At 40.8% G+C, this 18530-nt stretch overlaps 1 protein-coding gene across 1 annotated transcript; it reads right to left on the bottom strand.

Moving 5' to 3' along the window:
• Positions 1-3886: 3886 nt before the first annotated feature.
• Positions 3887-10309, bottom strand: LOC128697799 (presequence protease, mitochondrial). Its single transcript, XM_053789713.2, has 2 exons — positions 10073-10309; positions 3887-7253 (listed from the first exon to the last, which is right to left on the bottom strand). Exons 1-2 carry the CDS (start codon positions 10203-10205, stop codon positions 4327-4329), a joined length of 3060 nt encoding a protein of 1019 aa, XP_053645688.1. The 5' UTR covers positions 10206-10309; the 3' UTR covers positions 3887-4326.
• Positions 10310-18530: the final 8221 nt, after the last annotated feature.

Here is an 18530-nt window from a genome sequence, read left to right on the forward strand (position 1 = left end):
GTGTGAATGTAATGCAGAGAATTCGTAGTTAGAAAATTAGGAGGAGGTGCGGGATTACCAAAATTATCATCCAGAGGGCTGAGGAGGAGTTGAGGTGGTTCAGACATGTAGAGAGGATGGAACGAAATAGAATGACTTCAAGTGTATAAATCTGTAGTGGAGGAAGGCGGGGTAGGGGTCAGCCTAGGAAAGGTTGGAGGGGGTAAAGGAGGTTTTGTGTGCGAGGGGCTTGGACATCCAGCAAGTATGCGTGTTTTAGATAGGTGTGAATGGAGACAAATGGTTTTTTAGAACTTCTTCTGTTGAAGTGTGAACAAGGTAACATTCGTGAAGGGATTCAGGGAAACCGGCAGGCCAGACTTGAGTCCTGGAGGTGTGAAGTGCAATGTCTGCACTCAGAAGGAGGGGTGTTAATGTTGCAGTTTTATAACTGTAGTGTAAGCTTGCCTCTGGTAAGACAGTGATGGAGTGAATGATGAAAGTTTTTCTTTTTCGGGCCACTTGGAGAGGGTTTTGGGGGTCAGCGCCCCTGTGGCCAGGTCTGTGACCCTGCCTTGGTGGGAGACGGCCAATGTGTTAATAAAATATATACGTATATGCAGTGGTACTGAGTTTCGTACAACTCTCAACTCGAACAATTATGTAAGTGTATTATTGTAAGTGTTTTTGGGGGTCTGAAGCGGACTAATCTAATTTATATTATTCCTAATGGGAACAAATTCATTCAGTAATGGCACTCGAACAGCCTTCTGGAACGAATTATGGCTGAAACTCGGGGTACCACTGTATATATAATTGATTCCAATCTCCACAGAAAATCTGGACAAAATTAGTTTAGTTGTTAGTTTAATATCTTTATTATGCACTCCATACCCATCCTGTGGGCAGCAGTCATATAGATTACAGATGTACATAATGGGTCCTGGGACTGGGCTGCAAAGTTCTGATAGCTGAACAAGTTACAAAGGTACTGCACCAGTTTAGTTGTGCCACCTGACATGTTAGTTCCTTGTGCAGCCACAGCTCATCCTGTGAGAGGTAGCGCTAAAAACAGTACGTATTACAAACGTCACAATTGGTCTTTATCAGACCCCAGTGAGCACTGTTACATCACAACAAAATACATATAAGCCATTTTACACATTACAATTTATTTACATAGATAACATGCACAATACAATATGAATACAATCTCAAAAAAATTAAGTAGCCAATTACCACTAAAAAAATTTATTATTAAGGTTGCAATCTCTTCAAAATCAGCTTTCATCCATATGGCACAAAATGTAGATTCAATCTCAGAATTTCATACTCATATCCCCACCTCCCCAGGGTTGGTGGCTGATTGTCCACGAAAACCATGTATTATTATTATTATTTTCATGGGAGAGGACAAAACCTGTAAGGGCTATAAAGTGCCTGGGGAAATGGAGGGGTCAATCAGATTTGATCCAAAGAGAGGGCTTGTAGCCCCAAATTCCTTAGGTCAAGAGCCCTTTGCCGGTATTAAGGCACCTCCAGTTAATGATGAATGGACAAACCCCATTCAGAATGTGTATAGGACACCTTGCTGTTTGCCTGTATCATCAAAAACTGAATGACCCTTACAAGTTGAATGCTTCCTCGTGGACAATGATGTAGTAGTAGTAAAATAGTAATAATAATAATAATAATAATAATAATAATAATAATAATAATAGTCCTAGGTAGCACGTTGGTAGATAGCAACCGCCCAGGGAGGTACTACCATCCTGCCAAATGAGTGTAAAATGAAAGCCTGTAATTGTTTTACATGATGGCAGGATTGCTGGTGTCTTTTTTCTGTCTCATCAACATGCAAGATTTCAGGTACGTATGTCTTGCTACTTCTACTTACACTTAAGTCACACTACACATACATGTACAAGCCTATATATACACACCCCTCTTGGTTTTCTTCTATTTTCTTACTAGTTCTTGTTCTTGTTTATTTCCTATTATCTCCATGGGGAAGTGGAACAGAATTCTTCCTCCGCAAGCCATGCGTGTCGTAAGAGGCGACTAACATGCCAGGTGCAAGGGGGCTAGTAACCCCTCCTGTATAAATTACTAAATTTAAAGAGAAACTTTTCTTTTTCTTTTTGGGCCACCCTACCTTGGTGGGATACAGCCAGTTTGTTGAAAGTAGTAGTAGTAGTAGTAATTAGTTATAATAATTGTAGTAATAAGATAGTAATATGATGAAGAGCCCTTCACTGGCATCCTAGTAGTAGTAGCAATAATAATAATAATCCACCTTGTAAAGTTAAACCCAGGCACATCATACAACTAACTCCAGTAACCCAGGCACATCATACAACTAACTCCAGTCTTAACAAGTTATTCAACACAGTGCCCTTCAAGGGGTATCACTTGATACTGGTAAAAGGCTCTTGATCCAAAGAATTAGAACTACTCTCCCCTTCCTCAAACTTTATTACCTCCCATTCCACAGGTACTCCAAGACTGCTACAGGCTTAGTATTTCCTTACTAAATTCATGGGAGGAGTTCTCATCCCACAGAGATCATCCAGCACATAGGGAAAAAGGAGGCAGTCAAGGTCCATCCAAGGGAGAAGTACATTTCTCTACATCAAAGCCAGTTACTGGTATCAAGGTACCTCCCTGGAGACAACCTATGATTATAATGAAATCCATAGTGGAACACTTTGATATCACCCTACTGATATGTCCCATCCTGGCTGACAAATTTCATTGTGCTATTTGCATCTTCAAGGAGGATGGGGGGAGAGAATTGCCTTAGATGAGGGTGGAAGACTTGATTTAATAAAAGGGAGTTTCTTTTCTGTTTTATCCTCCAAGAAATTGGAGCTGCCCTTCCTTACCCTTTGTCAAGTCAAACCTGATTACCTTCCATTCCCAGGCACTGTATGACCCTTTCCATGTTAATAATAATCCCTTTCCATGCATCAAACCTGATTACTTTCCCATCTCCAATCACAGTATGACTCCATAGGGTTTAGCACTTCCCTAAGAATATAATACTGTAATATTGTAGTAATTTTGGGCTTTAGATAAATTGACAGTGGCTGTATTATATTCATGAGGAAGTGCTAAACCCATAGGGATGATAGAGCCTGTGGAATAGGAGGTAATCAGGTGTGATACAAAGGGAGTTTAGCTGAAATTTCTTGGATGAAGAGCCCTTCACTGGCATCTTAAAACAAATGGTACCTGTAGGAATTAGTTGCAAATACATTACTCAACAACCCTATTCTGTTATTCATTTTAAATTTTGTTTTGGTGTGCACTGCATTTTTCAATTAATGAAAAAACTAAATACATATTTAAAAAGGGTAATTAAAGCAGATATTTCACTGAATATTTACATTTTGGTCACACAATGCCTTACAGAAGAAAAAGTACATAATTTTGAATATAATATATCACTGATTATGACTTGTTTTGTAAAGCTGTTGAATCTTTTGTTTTAAATGAGGATAATACTAATTGCCATAAATATATGAACATTTCCAATCACAATATTCTAGACTGTGGTTGCTTAATGTTTGTATCTGCCCTGTAAAAAGTATACTACAAAAGACCATTACAAACTTTGATATTATCAATCCTAATGAAAGCATATCACACCTACTATCAATCCACCTAATTTTATTTATTAATTAATATTACATTAATATTAATTAATATTATCAATTAATATTACATAGTACATGTTAAATGTTTTCCTAGTAAGCATTTATCTTTATCATTATAGGTCAATGAAATACAGTGGACCCCCGGTTAACGATATTTTTTCACTCCAGAAGTATGTTCAGGTGCCAGTACTGACCGAATTTGTTCCCATAAGGAATATTGTGAAGTAGATTAGTCCATTTCAGACCCCCAAACATACACGTACAAACGCACTTACATAAATACACTTACATAATTGGTCGCATTCGGAGGTGATCGTTATGCGGGGGTCCACTGTATACTCCAGTACAATGACCACTAAAACTGCCATATTGCAGAAATAGACCTATGATCTTTTTCATTGTTAACAGACCAATTATTGAGTGAAATTCCAAAGACTTCCATAAATAAAGGTATACTTATATTCACCAATTTACTATCACAGACATAATTTTTTTGACTTTCTGGTTAAAATTCAGTACTGTACTGAACATATGATGAAGCATTTTGTTCAAATACTTTTTCAATAATTCACTGGGAATTCTTTTGTAAAACTGGTCATATAAAATATACTTAGACAATAAGACTGTACATCCATAAACATATAACAGCTAATACTGTTTACTTAAGACTATACAATTATTAACAAGTTTAATTACAGACAGTATTCCAAAAATGATCATTTGAAATCTTGTCATTTTGAGGGCCAATCAGGCAAGTTCCCTCCACAGATGCATCCTTTAGGTACACACGTGCTACTCTCACCAGGTCCTGTGAGACAGTGTCTAAAATGAGCCTTCGATGATCAGAAAATAATTCATCGGTAATGTGTGAAAAGAAACGACGATTTCCCTGTGAACCTGGAGACACTGGAGCATCAACTGTCTGGAAAACTCCCAACTTTGCCTCAGCAACATCACGTTCAGTAAAGCCACCTGATAATACATATTCAATGGCTGCATCAAACGCAGCTAAAGTTTCTGTGGAATGTGGGTCACGATAACTGTAAAAGGAGAATGCTCCTCCAGGAGATGCTACAGCACCTCCACCATAGGCACCACCCTTTTCACGAATTTCTCTGTGCAAAAAGCGAAACATTAAACGAGCAAGCACTCTAAGAGCTCCAGAATCTGGATGGGCATAAGGTACACCACTGAAAGATTTAGATGTAAAATTAACTGGGAAGGGAAATACATGATGAGTTTTGGCTGTGTGTGGTGTGAAGTTCCCAGGAGTTGCAGCAATAGATGAGGAATTACTTGGATCACCTGGCAAATTACTCAAAAAATGATCAAACTTGTGAAGTGCTTTATCATGATAGCTTGGTGTTGTGTTAATGGCCACTCTCATCTTCTTTCTGGACAATAACAAACTGGATAACTCACGTAGGTGTTCCAGTGTCTGAGTTAGATCTTCCATTTCACTCAGAGCTTTCATCTGTTGCATGAATGTGAGACCATTCCAACATTCAGTGAGAGCTGCTATGTGGCTGGTGGTGGCACTTGCTGCTGTCATGGCATACCGATGACCAGAATATACCAAACTGTTGGCCTGATCAGTTGCTATCATACTGACTAATGTACTAAACCTTTGCAGATCATTTAAGTTCACATCATTGAATATTAAAGACCAAATATCAAGCATTCTTGTCAAATTTTGATTTAAGCAATGTGATGAGAGTATGATTCCTTCTTCATAATGTGAAGCACTGATAGGATGTGCAGTTAAATGAGTAGAAGCATTTAAGCCACCTGTTACCATCTCCACTTTCTGATCAAGCTGGCGAAAATCAAGATGGCCTGCACCCATATTTGTGAGCACACCACATAATAAAGGAACAAGCAACCTAAGATGATCTGGTATATCTTGGGTGTCTAGTACAGCTGAGAAGTAAGTAATACCATTAGTAGGCTGATCACAAACTTGAACTGGGACACCAGTAGAAAGTTTGATGTCAGTCACGAAGGTTGGTGATACATTCCGGCTAATATCTGATACCTGCAATGTTGGAAGACTAGAAAGATCTTCCTCCTCCTCTTGTTTCTTTGCCAAAGTGTGTCCCCTTTCCCAAATTTTAATGCAATCCTCATCTGTCAGTTCAGACACTTGTTTAGCTAAGAGTACTTCCTCTGCCTCTTGCAACTTAGCTTCATATCCTTCTCTTGGGGACATGGTTTGAATGTACTTGTGAGTATTCTTTATAAAGTATACTTTGATTTTATCCTGTAGAAACCTTGGGTTTTCTTCAATACACTTTCTGAATCTAGCTATCTTACTATTAATCTGAAGAGCATCAACTGGGTCACCATCTAAATTCCACAATGGTGTGAGACTCATAACTAAACCAAGCCCAAATTTTGAAGTCTGATGCTTAATACCAAGTTCCAGATTATGCAACACTCCCTCAACACGTTCTGAGGGAAACCCTTCTTCCATAACTTTAACAAATGTTTCATCTATAACTAATTTAACTTTTTCAATGTCAGCATCTTTAATTCCCTGCAGTCCCACAGTGAAAGTTGTATTGCGAGTATGAGAGTCAAACCCAGATGAAGGCGAGAAGCTTGAACCTAACTGTGATTCTAGGAGTGACTTATAAAACGGAGCATTTGGCCCAGTCATTAACAGCTCCCCAAGAATATTTAACACAAAAGTTTCAAATGTATCAATTATATTGATTAATTTAAAGGATACTGCTATAGTTGTTTGAGCTTCACTACTAGCCATAGGGTCTACACCACAATCTATGTGAGCACACCGAGGTTCGGACCAGTTTGGCTCCTCAGGAACTTCTGTGTGAGGGTTAATTCTTGTGTAATTGCTTAAATAATTAGCATTTATAAATTCAAGATGGTTTACAAGAGGCTGATCACCATAAGTGTAGAAATAAGCATTACTTGGGTGATAATGATATGTGTGAAATTGCTTTAGATGCTCCCAGGTCAACTGTGGGATGCACAGTGGATCACCACCAGACACAACACCATATGTGTGGGAGGGTAGAAGGCCATTCTGCAATTTCTGCATAAAAAGACGCTGCGAGTCTGCAAACACACCTTTCATCTCATTAAATACAACCCCTTTAAACACTATAGGAGATAACTTATCTTTGATGTCTTGATTCTCAAGCCTCCAGCCTTCCTGAAGAAAGTCAAGTTCTGATAGATTAGGTTTAAATACTGCATCCATGTACACTGACATCAAGTTTCTAAAATCTACAGGATGCTGTGTGGAGAATGGATATATTGTGAAATCACTCCCTGTCATGGCATTCATGAAAGTAGAAAGTGAGCGGTTTAGCATCTTGAAAAAAGGATCCCTGCATGGGTATTTGTTGCTGCCACAGAGAACAATGTGCTCAAGAATATGTGGCACTCCTGTTGAGTCAGTAGGGGTGGTGCGGAATCCCACACAAAATACATTGTTAGAATCATCTCTGGCAATGTGTAAGTAATCAGCTCCGGTACCCAGGTGTTCTAGACGGATGGCTGTGAGATGAAGCTCAGGTACATCCTGCACTTTTTTTACTAAGAATCCTGAAACTTTGGCACCAACCTGAAATTCCTTGATGGCATCACCTGAAACCACAAAAACAATTCAGAATAAACAACAAAATTTTACCATAATCTACTCAGCCTATTGTTGTTTACAATTATGATATAAATAAAGTAGTATAAACTTTTATAAAAATACCAGTAATCAGAAAAAAAACAGGTAGACTACTAAGAAGTTTGCTTATAATACATGTGTAAGGAAGAACAACTCAGGAAAAAAACAAGATTTTCTTAGCACACTGGCCATCTACCCCCGAGGTAGGGTAACCCAAAAAAGAAATGTTTTCACCCACTCAAACAAACAAACAAACAAATTTTATTTCTTTGCAAAGGTTACAATGTGTAATTTACATTTTATGAAGTGTTGTTAAGTACAAAGAAAGCCACTAACATGCCAAAGCATTTTGGGCAGACTAATCTTAATGCTTACAGACAACTTAAAACTAGACATGGCTTACTGGGTGGTAAATTTTAATTATTCATTACTTTACCTTATTACTAACGTGAGGTAGCCAAATAATTTTATAATTAATAAGATTTAGAGTAGTGAGGTAGCACAAAACAAATAATAGTACAGTGGAACCTCGGCTTACAAGTGCCCCAACATACAAGTTTTTCGGGATATGAGCAATCGCTTGGTTGATTTTTTGCTCTGAGTTACGAGCCAAAATCCGAGTTACAAGTGAGCTTTCCCCTCAAAGGAGGTTCCTTGATGCTGGTGAGGGGCTCTTGATCTAAGGAATTTGATCTGTGTTCCAGTTCCCTAAATTAAGCCTGAATACCTTCCATCCCCTCCCCCCCACAGGCTCTGTATAATCCTATGGCTTTAGCGAGCTTCAGAACGCCGCCACTAGTTGGAGCAGCAAACGCCACAACATCTGCTAAGCAGTGCATATGTTCACCTAGCCATAAACACATGCAAAAAATTTACTTGAGGAGCTTGGACCGATCTCCAGCATGGGTGAAACATTGGGCATGTTCACCTAGCAGTAAGTAGGTACCTAGGCGTTAGTCAACTATTGTACGTCAGATCCGAAATGCCTAGCCATGCTAGGCGTTCTAGTGGTACACTCTGTAATCATTATTTAACTACATGTAAACCACACAATAACCAAATTCTGTAAATTCAACATTGTAATCCTTATAGAGAATAAACTTTGAATTGAATTGAATTGAATTGGGGGACAAGATTAATTTAGGCAGTCTGAAATATTCTCAATAACTGGGGGCTACTATAAAATATGCCAATTGTGTTATCTAGGCCTTTATCAGTTTAACCATATGCTTTGTGGAAATTATTATTATTAATACATTAGTAATTATTATTATTGTTATTATTAAGCAAACTATATGTATCCTGAAGACTTTTTTCTTTACATGGTTGAACTGCTCAACATTAATATTACTTTTAGCCTACTATCCGCATCCCTTTGCTCTACTAAACACTTACCCTCAGCACAGCATCCACTTTTCCTTGGCCCCACCTTCCACCCACCCATGAGTAGCCATCCACCTACCCATGACTAGCCATCCACCTACCCATGACTACCCATCCAACTACCCGTGAATAACCATCCACTTACTCACGACTAGCCATCCACCTACTCATGACTAACCATCCAAGTACCCATGACTAACCATCCACCTACCCATGACTAGCCATGCATCTACCTATAGCTACCCATCCAACTACTCATGACTAGCCATCCACCTACCCATGACTAGCCATCCACCTACCCATGACTAACCATCCACCCATGACTAACCATCCAACTACCCATGACTAACCATCCACCTACCCATGACTAACCATCCACCTACCCATGACTAACCATCCACCTACCCATGACTAACCATTCACCTACCCATCCACCTATGACCAACCATCCAACTACCCATGACTAACCATCCAACTACCCATGACTAACCATCCAACTACCCATGACTAACCATCCACCTACCCATGATGAACCATCCACCTACCCATGACTAACCATTCACCTACCCATCCACCTATGACCAACCATCCAACTACCCATGACTAACCATCCAACTACCCATGACTAACCATCCACCTACCCATGACTAACCATTCACCTACCCATCCACCTATGACCAACCATCCAACTACCCATGACTAACCATCCACCTACCCATGACTAACCATCCACCTACCCATGACTAACCATCCACCTATGACTAACCGTCCACCTACCCATAACTAACCATCCACCTATGACTAACCATCCACCTACCCATGACTAACCATCCAACTACCCATGACTAACCATCCACCTACCCATGACTAACCATCCACCTACCCATGACTAACCATCCACCTTCCCATGACTAACCATTCACCTACCCATCCACCTATGACCAACCATCCACCTACCCATGACTAACCATCCACCTACCCATAACTAACCATCCACCTACCCATGACTAACCATTCACCTACCCATCCACCTATGACTAACCGTCCACCTACCCATGACTAACCATCCACCTACCCATGACTAACCATCCACCTACCCATGACTATCCATGCATCTACCTATGACTACCCATCCAACTACTCATGACTAGCCATCCACCTACCCATGACTAGCCATCCACCTACCCATGACTAACCATCCACCTACCCGTGACTAACCATCCAACTACCCATGACTAACCATCCACCTACCCATGACTAACCATCCACCTACCCATGACTAACCATCCACCTACCCATGACTAACCATCCACCTACCCATGACTAACCATCCACCTACCCATGACTAACCATCCACCTACCCATGACTAACCATCCACCTACCCATGACTAACCATCCACCTACCCACAACAGCAGCAGCAGGACTGCCTCGTGTGCTTGCAGATGTCACCAATGTCTTGCTTGCTTCCTTACAATATCTGAAGTTCACGCTCCTCCCAAATCTTGTGAAACTCCGCAGTAATTTAGATATTGTCATTATTGTTAATGTTGATATTCAGCAGCGTGGAATTAACGGGAAAATGAGAGGACGATGATGATTTTCACATCGTCTGCGGTGATGCAATGTTGTTAGATTTTATAGGGCCATTACGGCCCTACCTTAAGTAAATAAGAAAGCTTATAATTAATAATAATAAGATAAAATAAAATAAAAAAAATTCAGATTTTTAACCCTGGAGGGTTAGCCAGAGATAATAACCCAGGAAAGTCAATGTTTCATCAGGGACTAATGGTTCTTCAATCTTGCCCTAGGTAATTCACACTTTGTATGATAATTGTATTTATGAGTACCTGTGCCTAAATAAACATACTTACACCAATGTACCAACACCCAGGTACCTACCTACTGGTTGGTGAACCGGGGCAGTATGTGTAAGTAAGGAAACATGCTCAATGTTTCCACCTATGCCGGTGATTGAACTACGGACACTTAGTGTGTGAGGCGAAAGCGCTGAGTACATAACTTGTAATAAAGACACTTACATTGGTAATGACGATACACAAAGTTTATGGTGACATAAACAAGTACATTAATTTGATTTAGGATAATCCGATAACGTCAAATAATGTGATTTATTTTCATTCGTTGTCCAGGGATGAAATATTGCCAAAAGTTGAGCGGTAATAGGGAAAGAATATCGAGCAATAAAATAGAGAATAAAGTTCCTAAATAAATAAGATGAACTTCCTTGGGCTGAGGCAGACACAAACACCCAACTAAAGTTATTGACAGGTTACATCAACAGCCATAGAAAATCCTCAATTGAAATAAATGAAATAATGTAAGCCGCCCCCGACTGATTGCTGTGTCAAAAAAAAAAAGGTGACGGCAATAGTCTCAAAAACTACAAAGAATTTGTTGCAACCAGTCGTTCTTAGTCTAGGTTATAGGATACAAATAAACTCAGGGCAGTTGTCAGGGCAGTTGTTGTTAGTTAGTTAATGGGTTTAAACGGCATATTTCTAATATTTTTTGTGACCTAATTTATGCTTGAATAAATAATTTATTACGACCGTAAACAGAAATATGCATCTAAAGGGGACAAAAAGATACAAAACATCCAGGCCATGGGAAAACCTGGGTAGCCACAGCCACTCAAGAGGGAGAGGTTTTTTAGTGCCAGGAAGGAAAAAAAACTGGCAGGAAATGGCAGAAATCGTACACCAAATCCAGTCATTCCTGGAGTGGAACCACAGTCGATGGCCTCCACTCCAAACCAACAGATACAGATACTAATGCCGGAAAAAAAATCCCCCCCCAGTACCAACAATACCACCAGTCCGATAACATTCTTCTTTGCAAATATACAGGGTCTAAAGCCAGCTACAAACAACAAAATACCTTTCATCCGTGGACTGCTTGCAGAGGCAAAGGCAATGTTCGCGGCTTTCACTGAGACCCACATAAAGGATCACTTGGACAACGAAGTATGGATCCCAGGTTACAACCTATACAGATGTGACAGAGTGAACAGGCAAAAGGGGGGGGTTGGCCTGTACATTGCAGAGTCACTTGTTTGCACAGAACTGCTTAATGCCTCAAATGACGTAGTGGAAGTTTTAGCAGTAAAGGTCGAGAACCAAAACCTAGTCATTGTGGTAGTCTACAAGCCTCCGGATGCAACATCCCAGCAATTCCAGGAACAGCTGTTAAAAATTGACCACTGTCTGGAAAATCTTCCAGCTCCTGCACCCAACATCTTGCTCCTGGGGGATTTCAACTTAAGGCACCTAAAATGGAGGAATATAGCAAATAATATTGTTGCAGTAATAACACCAGGAGGCAGCTCTGATGAAAACTCACACTCACACGAGCTTTTAAATCTCTGCACAAAATTCAATTTAAACCAGCAAATAATAGAGCCTACAAGACTGGAGAATACACTAGACCTCATCTTCACTAACAATGATGATCTGATAAGAAATGTCACCATATCAAAAACAATATACTCAGATCACAACATAATTGAGGTTCAGACATGTATGCATGGAGCCCCAGACCGACAAAATGAGACTAGTCACGAGGGAGCATTCACCAAATTCAACTTCAATAACAAAAACATAAAGTGGGACCAAGTAAACCAAGTCCTAACCGATATAAGCTGGGAAGATATACTAAGCAACACAGACCCAAACTTATGCCTAGAACAGATTAACTCGGTGGCACTCGATGTATGCACAAGGCTTATTCCTCTAAGAAAAAGGAGGAGTAGATGTAAAATAGAAAGAGACAGGCGCTCCCTTTACAGGCGACGGAAAAGAATAACAGAGCGGCTAAAAGAGGTCAATATATCTGAAATGCGCAGGGAGACACTGGTCAGAGAAATAGCAAGCATCGAACTTAAGCTAAAAGAATCCTTTAGGAGTCAGGAATCGCGGGAAGAACTAAAAGCCATAAATGAAATCGAAAGAAACCCAAAGTATTTCTTCTCCTATGCCAAATCAAAATCGAGAACAACGTCCAGTATTGGGCCCCTACTTAAACAAGATGGGTCCTACACAGATGACAGCAAGGAAATGAGTGAGCTACTCAAGTCCCAATATGACTCAGTTTTTAGCAAGCCGCTAACCAGACTGAGAGTCGAAGACCAAAATGAATTTTTTATGAGAGAGTCACAAAATTTGACTAACACAAGCCTATCCGATGTTATCCTGACGCCAAATGACTTCGAACAGGCGATAAATGACATGCCCATGCACTCTGCCCCAGGGCCAGACTCATGGAACTCTGTGTTCATCAAGAACTGCAAGAAGCCCCTATCACGAGCCTTTTCCATCCTATGGAGAGGGAGCATGGACACGGGGGTCGTCCCTCAGTTACTAAAAACAACAGACATAGCCCCACTCCACAAAGGGGGCAGTAAAGCAACAGCAAAGAACTACAGACCAATAGCACTAACATCCCATATCATAAAAATCTTTGAAAGGGTCCTAAGAAGCAAGATCACCACCCATCTAGAAACCCATCAGTTACACAACCCAGGGCAACATGGGTTTAGAACAGGTCGCTCCTGTCTGTCTCAACTACTGGATCACTACGACAAGGTCCTAAATGCACTAGAAGACAAAAAGAATGCAGATGTAATATATACAGACTTTGCAAAAGCCTTCGACAAGTGTGACCATGGCGTAATAGCGCACAAAATGCGCGCTAAAGGAATAACAGGAAAAGTCGGTCGATGGATCTATAATTTCCTCACTAACAGAACACAGAGAGTAGTCGTCAACAGAGTAAAGTCCGAGGCAGCTACGGTGAAAAGCTCTGTCCCACAAGGCACAGTACTAGCTCCCATCTTGTTCCTCATCCTCATATCCGACATAGACAAGGATGTCAGCCACAGCACCGTGTCTTCCTTTGCAGATGACACCCGAATCTGCATGACAGTGTCTTCCATTGCAGACACTGAAAGGCTCCAGGCGGACATCAACCAAATCTTTCAGTGGGCTGCAGAAAACAATATGAAGTTCAACGATGAGAAATTTCAATTACTCAGATATGGTAAACATGAGGAAATTAAATCTTCATCAGAGTACAAAACAAATTCTGGCCACAAAATAGAGCGAAACACCAACGTCAAAGACCTAGGAGTGATTATGTCGGAGGATCTCACCTTCAAGGACCATAACATTGTATCAATCGCATCTGCTAGAAAAATGACAGGATGGATAATGAGAACCTTCAAAACTAGGGAGGCCAAGCCCATGATGACACTCTTCAGGTCACTTGTTCTATCTAGGCTGGAATATTGCTGCACTCTAACAGCACCTTTCAAGGCAGGTGAAATTGCCGACCTAGAAAATGTACAGAGAACTTTCACGGCGCGCATAACGGAGATAAAACACCTCAATTACTGGGAGCGCTTGAGGTTTCTAAACCTGTATTCCCTGGAACGCAGGAGGGAGAGATACATGATTATATACACCTGGAAAATCCTAGAGGGACTAGTACCAAACTTGCACACGAAAATCACTCACTACGAAAGCAAAAGACTTGGCAGACGATGCACCATCCCCCCAATGAAAAGCAGGGGTGTCACTAGCACGTTAAGAGACCATACAATAAGTGTCAGGGGCCCGAGACTGTTCAACTGCCTCCCAGCACACATAAGGGGGATTACCAACAGACCCCTGGCAGTCTTCAAGCTGGCACTGGACAAGCAACTAAAGTCAGTTCCTGATCAGCCGGGCTGTGGCTCGTACGTTGGTTTGCGTGCAGCCAGCAGCAACAGCCTGGTTGATCAGGCGCTGATCCACCAGGAGGCCTGGTCACAGACCGGGCCGCGGGGGCGTTGACCCCCGAAACTCTCTCCAGGTAAACTCCAGGTAAATAGTTCATTACCACTAACTTCTTTAGCTGTCAGAACTTTGTGGTCCAGTCCCTCGACTCCTTTTGTAAATCGTTTATCTTTTAACTCCCCTCAAGGGAGGTTCCTTGACGCTGGTGAGGGGCTCTTGATCTAGGGAATTGGATTTGTGCTCCGGTTCCCTGAATTGAGCCTGAATACCTTCTATCCCCCCACATGCGCTGTATAATCCTACGGGTTTAGCGCTCCCCCATGATTATAATAATAATAATAATAATAATAATAATAATTATCTTTTAACTACTACCAACAGGATGGTTGTGAGGTGCATGATAGATATTAAACTAACTGATGTATTACCAACGGTCCTAGGGCTGTTGGTAATGGAGATTATTTCAGTTAAATTCACTAAAATTAAAACTTTAATTCTGATAAGGCTTAAAATTCTTACAGAAAATAGAGGAATAATTTATAAGCCTGATGAAAAAAAAAACTGATTTCGGGTTCAGAAAGCTCTAAAGCCGCTGTTAGTGGTGGGACAAGGATTTAAACGGCCCTAGGACCGTTAAATGGCCTTCGGGGCTATTGCTGACGAGGTTACAAAATTCAGACTGTCACACAAATAACCCGCACATAAAAGAGAGAAGCTTACGACGACGTTTCGGTCCGACTTGGACCATTGACAAAGTCCTGTACTACTACTACTACTACCTACTTACCAACAGACCCCTGGCAGTCTTCAAGCTGGCACTGGACAATCACCTAAAGTCAGTTCCTGATCAGCCGGGCTGTGGCTCGTACGTTGGTTTGCGTGCAGCCAGCAGCAACAGCCTGGTTGATCAGGGGCTGATCCACCAGGAGGCCTGGTCACAGACCGGGCCGCGGGGGCGTTGACCCCCGAAACTCTCTCCAGGTAAACTCCAGGTAAACTACTACTACTACTACTACCACCACCTCTTCCTGCCTATATTTAGCCATCCTGCTCCCCCTCTGGTTAGTGTGACTTTGTCAATGGTCCAGGTCGGACCGAAACGTCGTCGTAAGCTTCTCTCTTTTATGTGCGGGTTATTTGTGTATCGTTCCAGTCACGGTATTGTGCCTTTTTTTGTTATTCAGACTGTCCTAGGGGCCCTTGTTAATAAAGGCTAAGGTGTTCGACTGGCCCTGTGGATGTTCTCGCTGGAAGTTAAAGGGTGTAAACGGTCCTAGGGCTGATGTTAGTGGATAATAAAATTTTCAAAACGGCTTTTGAGCTGCTTTGTTGTAGGTTAAGGATCTAAAGAGACCGGGAATCCGGAGGGTTGAACCCGGTCCCATCCAGGAGCGGGGGGAACCATACACCACACTCTGGATGGGTGTATGGACTCAAAAAGTCAATTAACTCAGGCTAGTCTGAAGTATAAGTGTATTTAAGAACACTGAATTTATCAGCGTAGAGAAGATCAGGTTAATGTGCAGCTACTTTCATTGAGATGGGGTTAGGGAACGGAAGAGTGAAATGCTTTCGTTAACGCGACGGGCTGGAGTTTTGAGACTTTCTGACCGCGGGTTCAATCCCGGCCGGGGTATGGTTTGTGGAATGCTTAAATGGAGAGGACCACCAATTATAGAGGTAGGTGGGTGGGAAGAGTCAAAGAAGAGGACCTGAAAGGCAGTGAGAAGAAGAAAAATAGAAAGAGTTTTCCAGGAATGAACAGTCAGAATTGCAGAGGAAGAGCTGTCGCTAATGATGGTGTTCCTTCTCAAAAAGGAAAACCATCATTAGCGATTTCACAAGATGCAGCCTTATACATCCACTCAAACAGGGAAAGCTGGAGAGTGCACAGGGTGACACAGGAAATGAAAGAGAGAGAGAGAGAAGTGGTAAGCCCCAGAAACGAGTGGGAAGCCAGGAAAGCGATGGGAAACCAAATCAAACAGCACCATAGAAGAAAGGGGACAGAAGGTGCTCAAGAGGCAGTATGATTAGACTTAAAATTAGATGTAGACCTCAGCATTCTGCACCAGTGACAGTGGGATAGAACCCAACTACTCAAAAGCCACAGGGATGATTGAAAGGCAACTAATGAAATGCGGTGAACCAGATTTTGGAGGACGTTAATCCAGCAAAATAAAGTTGAGGACGAAGATCCGTACACGAAAGTCGTTGTTCATACATCCACTAGGGTAGACTATCAATCATGAAGCTCTCCATAAGTCTGCTGATGCAGAGCTATACTAATTAGAAATATACACATCCTTTTCTGATTTCAGGATGGAAACAAAAGCAGTTCCACACATTGAGGAATATGGAAGAGGTCTGTGGAAAATAATTTCCCAAAATTATGCTGTGTAAATAAACCTGATTAATACGTTACTACTGTTCTGTTGAGTGCATTTTAAATAAGATAAACGACAGGGAAGCTCTGCACCTGCGCTGACGAGCAGGAAGAGACGCCATTGTTTTTTTTGAATGTGTTAAAAGCACGTTAATGTAAGGTGTATACTTTTCGTCGCTCTAGGGGTTATATTGGGCTTAAAACCTCTGAAATAGGAGCCGAAATTGTTGGATGTGCAGTCCTGCATAATTTGAGTATTAAGCAGATAAACAGGACAGCTCCAGGAACCTCAGATAAGTCTATTTATGTTGAGATTCTGGCCAGTTTTCTCTATATATTTAGGCAGGAGTCTGAGTATGATACACAGTAATCTCCAGACAAATTGGTGAGTGTTATGATTATAAATTCTCCTTCTGTTATATAAATGTGTATATGTAATCATTTATTAATTTTAATATACAGTCCACAAATTTATATTAAATTTTACCAGAATTCCTGGTGATGTACATTTCATTTGCAACTAATATAGGTCTAGAGCAACTTGTGGAGAGATAGATTATGGTAGGTATCGAAGGGGGACATTTTTTGCGACCTACGTGTCCTAAAAATTCCTACTTGTCTCTGTAACTTTGATAAATAATAATTATCTTTGTTATCATTTACTGGTATGTATCTAATGAGATTCATCCAGGTAAATTTAATTTTCCACAAGGTCCATTATCACCCCCCTAAACACAGGTAGGAGAAAGGTGAAATACGAAGGCGCACAGGAGATATTTCAGGCTAGAATGATATTCTGGAGATCAGAGAGTCTCACCTCAAGAACGCGGGAGACCATAAACACTTACCTGTAAGCAATGGGAGGGAAGGGTACAACATGGAACAAAATGGTTGTGAGTTCAGGTGGCCGAGTAATGATGGATTATTTTTATATTCACAAAAAAAAAAAACGCTAAACTTGTGTAGGTCATTCAGCATTGCATGACAAATGGCTGTTGACCTTAGAATGCGGAAGCGTGAAAGGTGAGAAGGGTGAAAGTAAAAGTTATAGTTAGTGAGATAAGTTATTGTCAGTTAACAAGTTATAAAATGAATTTGCATTAAAGGCGGGACTCTCAGAGAGGAGAGGAGACAATGAATGTTATGATGCTAAGAGAGATGTCTAAAATAAAATCCATGTTCTTCCTGAAGAACGGGTGTCTTCCAAAAAAAAATCTTTGTCAGCTCAACCTGACAATTGTTGCAGTGACTCACGGCACCGCTCCATGAGATGACCTTGTGAGAGTTTGGTGTGTCCATTGCACAATCGTGCGAGTATTGCTTTTGAAGGCACAACCAAAATATTAAGTAATGGGAGTTACTGAATTTATAAATAGGTGGATTCATAACTCAGAGAAAAACTTTATCCCAATAAATCATTATTGTTTCCTTCGATTTAATAGTTTATAACATTTTGTTGTTTTATTAATTTTGCAAAAACAATAAATGGGGGAAAGTGAAAGTCCACAATAAATAAATTATCTTTATTAACGTGAAAACCATACTAATGCGAATATTAACTTAAATACCCTCACTACCATCTAGAACTATGGCTTATTACCATGCAATTCACCATATCATCAGAACCATTTAACCATGGTTATGTATTAAACAATCACTACCGCCAAGCGCTCTGCTCTT

The sequence above is a fragment of the Cherax quadricarinatus genome, chromosome 68, assembly GCF_038502225.1.
Source record: "Cherax quadricarinatus isolate ZL_2023a chromosome 68, ASM3850222v1, whole genome shotgun sequence".
NCBI lineage: Eukaryota > Metazoa > Arthropoda > Malacostraca > Decapoda > Parastacidae > Cherax > Cherax quadricarinatus.

Coding starts and splice junctions, on each gene's coding strand:
- LOC128697799 (XM_053789713.2), bottom strand. CDS start 10,205: ATGACAATATCTAAATTACTGCGGAGTTTCACAAGATTTGGGAGGAGC. Junction 7,254..10,072: donor TCCTGCTGCTGCTGTTGTGG/GTAGGTGGATGG, acceptor TTGTGGTTTCAG/GTGATGCCATCAAGGAATTT.